At 49.5% G+C, this 6,856-nt stretch overlaps 1 protein-coding gene across 2 annotated transcripts in view; it reads left to right on the top strand.

Moving 5' to 3' along the window:
- The first annotated feature begins 1,037 nt into the window (after nucleotides 1–1,037).
- The window catches only part of DOCK8 (dedicator of cytokinesis 8), a 226,988-nt gene continuing 221,169 nt past the window's right edge, over nucleotides 1,038–6,856 (top strand). For both annotated transcript variants that reach the window (XM_042913298.1, XM_042913297.1), the window contains exon 1: nucleotides 1,038–1,179. In XM_042913298.1, coding sequence (XP_042769232.1) covers nucleotides 1,127–1,179 — 53 coding nt within the window. In that variant the 5' untranslated portion in view covers nucleotides 1,038–1,126. The remainder of the gene's footprint in view (nucleotides 1,180–6,856) is intronic.

The raw sequence follows: 6,856 nt of genomic DNA, 5'->3' as shown, positions 1-6,856 counted from the left end.
CATTTTACACACCCAAGACCTCTCCATTCAGACTAACCATCAGTTCCAAAGGTCAACAGCCACACCGGACAGTAGCCTAGCTTTGAACCAAAAAAAAAAAACCTTGCTTTGGTATTTTTTTAAAGCACAAATTGCCAAACGGAGGCATTATTCAGAGAGCGCTCTATTAGAGCAAAACCGAGAGCAAATCAGTAACTTGAAATAAACGCGTACTTTCCCACTGTAGCGAGCATTGGGACTTTTCTGATATTTCTTGAGTTGGGGCTGAGCCTCTCAGCAAACCTCTCGGTGTGAAACTGAAATAAACAGGCCTGCCGTGTGTTGCCTCGTATCCTTGACTCACAGCAAAGAGGCCTGTGGCGTTTTCCCAGAAAAACCAAAACAAAAACCTTTTATCCTAATGTTGTAAAAAAAAAAAAAAAAAGAAAGAAAGAAAGAAAAGAAAAAACTTGAAGGGGATGTTGGGGGGTAACTTACAATGTTTACTCCTTGGAGGCATTCATTCTATTTACAGCAGGTGCCCCAGGAAGGATGCGGGACACATCTTTTGCAAAAGTTGATCTGTATCCTGGGTTGTGTGTCTGCCAGCCTGCCTTCCCCCAGGCTTGGCGTGGACCCCGGACACGGCCCGGCTAGGAGAATCCCAGGGCTGGTTTCCCGGCCTCGCCGGGTCCCGCGGGGCGGGCGGACAGCGCGGTCCCCCTCCTGCCCTCGCGCGCTGGCAGCTTCGCGGCTCCGGGCGGACGGACTTTCCCGCCTCGCTCAGCGGTCGCCCGGCCCCCCGCCCGCGTGCCCTCTTGCCCGAGGTCAGGGCCCCCGCCCGCCGCAGCGCGCCGTCGGTCGGAGCATCCGGAGGGCAGTTCCGCGGCGTGTCCACACCCTCTCGCCCGCCGCTCCCTGCGCGCCGGGCCGGGCGCCGGGTGGCTGGGCTCGCCGCCGCCGCTCGAGGCTGGGCCCTCCCCCGCGGTGACTGCAGCGCCGAAGGTGGAAATGCGGAAGTCTGCAGCCCGGACGGACAGATGAGGCTCGCGTCCCGCTCGGCGTGCGCTGCAGCGGCTCCGCGGCGCGTCGGACCCCCGCCGTCCGCGCCCCGCGCCCCCCGAGGCCGACGAGGCGCGCGCCAGCCATGGCCACGCTGCCGGGCGCAGAGCGGCGCGCGTTCGCGCTCAAGATCAACAGGTAAGGCGCGCCCCGCGGCGCGGTGGACTCGCGGCCGCACCGCCCCAGCCGGCCGAGCGCCGCGGGCGGCGCGGCGGGGTGCACCTGAGACCGCCCCCCCCCCACGCCGAGCGCCCCCGAGGCCACCGCGGTGGGGCAGCCGAGCGCGCGACAGCCCGCTCCTTCTCGACAATCCTGGGCCACCAGCGTCCCTTCCCCGAGCGAGCTCTCGGGCCACCTCCCCAACCCCGCCTCGCCCGCGCCGCCCTCGGGGCCTCTGACAGGTGGCCGCGCGCGGGGGCGCGGGGGCGCACGGGGGGGGGGCGGTGAAGGGCAAGGGGTTAGCCCTTCGGGGGGCTCGCTGCCCACTTCCTCGTCAACTGCGCCTTCCTTTGAGCCTGCGGTGAGACGGGGCAAGAGGAGAGGCGGCTGAAAGGGGAGTTTTGCCTCTGGGGGCAGCTGCTTTGGGGCTTTGGTTGTTCTGAGCAGGGCGCTTTGCCCTGTGCTTTTACTTTTCCCTAAGAAGTTTGGCTCCTGTGGACATCGCTATTTTTATTCCCTGGTCCGAGGGAGCCTTGAAGTGGAAAAAGTGATTTTTTAAATTCTCCGTTTAAATAAACAGAGAGGAATGGCCTGTGGCTGATATTTTTACATTTATAGCGCTCGGGCAAAGAACTAAGGACAAGGAATCCAACTCACCGTACAATTCCTGGCCAAAATGGCACAAACTACACGCGAGCACATTTACTGCTCAAAGTTCTCACCGGAGGTGCTCTAACTGCAGTTTTTCCTCCCCGGAAAACTGCTGACAAGTCGTTGGGGCCATGTTCGTCTTGCCCTGAGAAATCCAGACCGTCTGGTTCAAAGATAAGGTGAAACTGGTCCTGAAGGGTCAGCTCATCATTCCCCTGCCCTCCCTGCCGCTGGGACTTGTTATTCTTCTCTCGGCCCAGCCGGTGAAAGGGTGGTTCCACAGGACATTTTTTTGTGCCCATAGTGTGTTAAGAGGTGGAACAGCAAGGAATTAGAAGTACGGAATAATCTGGCGGTAAGGACTTCTAGAGGGTCACCGGGCTTCCTTGCGATTTTGTTTCTACCTGCTGGAGGGCTGAGGGCAAGTCCTTTCTCTTACCTTACTATTTCTTCACCTTTAACACGAATTTAATTGTGAATATGTACGTAGATTAATGTTGGAGGCCAAAAGGTACTAGTTGAAAGGCATGAAGTAGATCAGGGATCTCCCCGTGGGATTTTTTTTTTTTTTTTTTTTTTTTTGGATTAGGTTTCATGACTGTTGCAAGCCAGAAAGAGCAATTGATTCATTTGGAGAATTTGGGAATCTAGCTGAAGTTAGCAATGAAGGTACCGCTTAGCCACGACGGTCCCTCCCTCCCTGTGAATGTTAGGTCAGGAAAATTGTGACTGGGACAGAAAGATGTTCGAAACTGTGGGGTGTGGAGGAGTTAATTCCGGGGAGGGGGGCAGGCAGCGGCAGGACCTGCGCTCATCCTAAAAGCGCTCTTGAAAGCAGCAGCCGGGTTGGTGTGGCCGGGCTGGAATCACACGTGCTTGCAGATCGGCTCGCTGCTATAAACCGTGTGACAGTGGGCATGTCGTTTAACCTCCCTAAACTTTGGTTTCTTTCTATGTCAAGGGGGATAATCATGATACCTACTTTTTACGACCATTGGGAAGACTGAGTGAAATAATGGGGGCAGAGTGCTCGTAGGGCCTGGCTGAGGGCGTATGTTACGCAGTGGCTGTCCTCATGGTCATTGCCGTCAGCTCCCATCTTTGTCACCATTGTCTCCGTTGTCACCTTTGAGAGACTAAGGAAGAAGGGGCAGGAAAGAGAGCTGGAATTGGAGAACTTCCCACCCAGGGACCACTTTGGGCTGGGTGTGACCATGCCAGTGGCCGGCTAAAGCCGCTTGGGGCGGATGGCCTCGCCCGTATGTCTTCTGTCCCTGTGCTGAGATCACCAGACATGCTCAGTGGAACAGAATGTGCGATGCACTCTGAACAAGAAGTGCCTCACTCAAGTTAAATAAAGTAGAAAAGGTTCCCTAATCCTCGGGTAAGAATAAGGATTGGATATTCCTATTCAGGAGGGTTGTTTTCTCTTCTGAGGCATTTGTGTATTGGGCAGAAGAGTTATAGTTACTGCTCAAAGGAGTTCATTAATAAGGACATATGTGGTATTAATATCATATTAAAACTCACCTTTAGTTGATCGCTTACTGTGTCGCAGAAACTGTGATATGCTTGAGGGATTATATCATTAAATCCTCACAGAAATCTTAGGAGACTCACATGAAATCTCATATGGAAGGAAAATGAAGCCTGGAGATGTAGTTTGCACAAGGCCATACAATTTCAAGGCCAAGAACAGAGCTGGGATTATAAACTACTCTAAAGATTGTACTCTTTTTTTTTTTTTTAATTTTTTAATGTTGTATTTTATTTCTGAGAGACAGAGACAGCACGAGTGGGGGAGGAGCAGAGAGAGAGGGAGACACGGAATCCGAAGCAGGCTCCAGGCTCCGAGCTGTCAGCACAGAGCCCTCCCTACGTGGGGCTCGAACCCACAAACTCTGAGATCATGACCTGAGCCAAAGTTAGACGCCTAACCGACTGAGCCACCCAGGCGTCCCAAGACTGTACTCTTAATTGGGCATGTACCATTTTGATGCCTGAGTCTTAATAATTTCCTTTAAAAGCAAGCAAGGGGGCGCCTGGGTGGCTCAGTCGGTTAAGCGTCCGACTTCGGCTCAGGTCGTGATCTCGTGGTCCATGAGTTCGAGCCCCGCGTTGGGCTCTGTGCTGATGGCTCAGAGCCTGGAGCCTGCTTCAGATTCTGTGTCTCCCTCTCTCTCTGACCCTCCCCCATTCATGCTCTGTCTCTCTCTGTCTCAAAAATAAACGTTAAAAAAAAATTTAAAAAAAAATAAAATAAAAGCAAGCAAGGAATTACCTGCTTTTTTAAAAAAATGGCATTTCAGTAGTGGCATTGGCGACCTTTTCTGTATTCTGATTAGTGTTTAAACCACTCAGGTGACATTTTGCAATTTTGAAGTCGGAAAAGAAAATGTTTTCCCTTGTGTGCCTACCCACTATTTTTTTTAAAATAGATCAACTTGGAGGTGGCTGGGTGGCCCAGTCAGTTTTGTGTCCAGCTCTTGATTTCACCTCAGGTCATGATCTCACGGCCCATGGGATTGAACCCTGAATCAAGCTCTGTGCTAACAGCGTGGAGCTTGCTTTTGATATTCTCTTTCTCTCTCTCTCTCTCTCTCTCTCTCTCTCTCTCTCGCTTTCTGCCCCTCCCCCGCTCTCTGTCTCTCTCTCTCTCTCTCTCTCTCTCTCTTTCTCTCAAAAAAAGGTAAACTTAAAAAGATTAAAAAATAAAACAGATCGGGGCACCTGGGTGGCTCAGTCGGTTAAGTGGCCGACTTCGGCTCAGGTCATGATCTCGCAGTCCGTGAGTTCGAGCCCTGCATCGGGCTCTGTGCTGACAGCTCAGAGCCTGGAGCCTGTTTCAGATTCTGTATCTCCCTCTCTCTGACCCTCCCCCGTTCATGCTCTGTCTCTCTCTGTGTCAAAAATAAATAAACATTAAAAAAAAATTAAAAAAAAAAACAAAACAGATCAACTTACAAAAGTAAGATGCTGTTGAAATATGGCCATCAGTATATGAAGCATGGGTTCCTGTTTTTTCCCCTTTCTACTCATAAAGATACAAACTATCCCTTGAAAATGTTTGTGGGGTAACTGGAAATATTCAAATCTGATACATTAAAATTTGTAAGGAGCTCAGTTCTACCCACACTGACCTCTAGAAGGAGTGAGCAGGCCAGCCGACAGTAGGAGAAGAATGTTCTCCACCCTTCCCAAATTCTGTGGCTTCTCGCAAACACCGTCACCCAGTTTAGGGGCAGGGCTAAAGCAAAACAGGAACCTGGGACTGCCCACCCCTCACGATTGCCCTGCCTCTTCCGTACTCTGATGAAGCCTAAATTCCCATATGTTGGAAATCCACATTCTGGAGGAGTCCTATCCTATAGGGCTCTTTGTTTTGTTCTGAGCTCAAAGTATAATCGTGTGATGTCATCGTATGACTTGTTACGGTTAAACGTTTCTCTAGAGCACACCTCTCAGGGAGATGTGGGGGAAAAGACCCCCCACTGAATTTTTCTTTCTTCTTTTTCTTTTTTTTTTTAATGTTTCTTTATTTTTGAGAGAGACAGGGTGTGAGTGGGGGAGGGGCAACGAGAGAGAGGGAGACACAGAATCGGAAGCAGGCTCCATCCAGGCTCTGAGCTGTCAGCACAGAGCCCGACGAGGGGCCGAAACCCACAAGTCGCGAGATCATGACCCGAGCCGGAGTCAGACGCTCAACCGACTGAGTCACCCAGGCGCCCCGGCCACTGAATTTTTCTGAGCTGGAGAAAGTAAAATTTAATTTCATGCAAGTGTCCTGTATTCGGCTTCATTTCAGTGTAACCGTCACTGGCTTCCTGTGCACAGAGGAAGACTACGGTAGTTAAGAAATTCACCATCATGTTTGGGATTTCGGACACTGCTTCTTTAAATGTCGTAATACAATCCTTGTATTATCAATTACCTTTCTTTTCTTACTGGCATTTAGTGCTTTCCTAGATTAGAAAAATTAGTACTAATAGTTTGAAATTTCATTAAGTAAAATCTTGGTTTCTTTCAAACAACAGAGAGTTTGGTCACATGTAAAAGCAAAATAAGGACTTTGGATATGTAAGAGAGTGAAAAGGCACAAGGCAGAAAAAAAACATAAATGATCGTGACATTCAGGTTTGAAAGGAATAAATAATAGAAAATGGCTGTTGTATGGCAGGTACGGGTCTAAATCTTTGCATGTGTAACTCATTCACCCCTGAAAAGTGAAACAGTTATTATCTCCATGTGTAACATGGAGACTGAGCACAGAGAGGTCATAAAAATTGTCCAAAGTTTCAAATCGCTAATGAAGGGCAGGGCTGGCATTGAAATGCAGGTAGCCTTGTTCTAGAATCCTCTAAGTAACATTTATTGACTGCTTCCTATGTGGCAAGCATCGTGCTAAGTACTTTATATATCTTCATCGCATTGTTGTAGAAAAGGAACAAAACGTTAAGCAAAACAATCATCGTGAGAATGTGATTTTGTGGACGATAAAAACAAGGAGCTGAGAAAATAGATGGCATTCAAGAATCCCAATACTTTTGAGCCAGAACAAGGTGAAGGTGTGGAGATCTTCCTGAGACGTATTTGCCCTTTTGTCTATGGAGATGACGCACGTGTAGAAATATATGAATAAATGTGCATCTGCAGTGAAACAGTGCCGTTCTTTAGCAGTGACGACAGAGGGGGCATGTTCGTGCTTTCCAGGATCGCTTCATTTCTCGGACATGTTCTAGACCAATGACCTATCGACAAGGCTTCAGGCAATCCAACTCAGGATTTTGGTCTTTCACGTTCAGAATCTTTTTTTTTTTTTTTTTTCAAGATTCTTGGGAAAGTTCCGCTTTGACCTCAGGCATCAAGTGCAATTGAAAGAACCTTCTGCCAGGGTGAACTTTTCTTCACTTGGAGTTCTTTGAGCTCTGACAGTTCCCATGAAGGTGTGGAGCTAGTATTTACTTCTACATGGAAAATAGATGTATAGTTGCATCCTGCGGTTACC

Source organism: Panthera leo, chromosome D4 (genome assembly GCF_018350215.1).
Source record: "Panthera leo isolate Ple1 chromosome D4, P.leo_Ple1_pat1.1, whole genome shotgun sequence".
Classification (NCBI taxonomy): Eukaryota; Metazoa; Chordata; class Mammalia; order Carnivora; family Felidae; genus Panthera; species Panthera leo.
The sequence above is the reverse complement of the archived record's forward strand: the minus strand, read 5'-3'. Positions and strand labels throughout refer to the sequence as shown.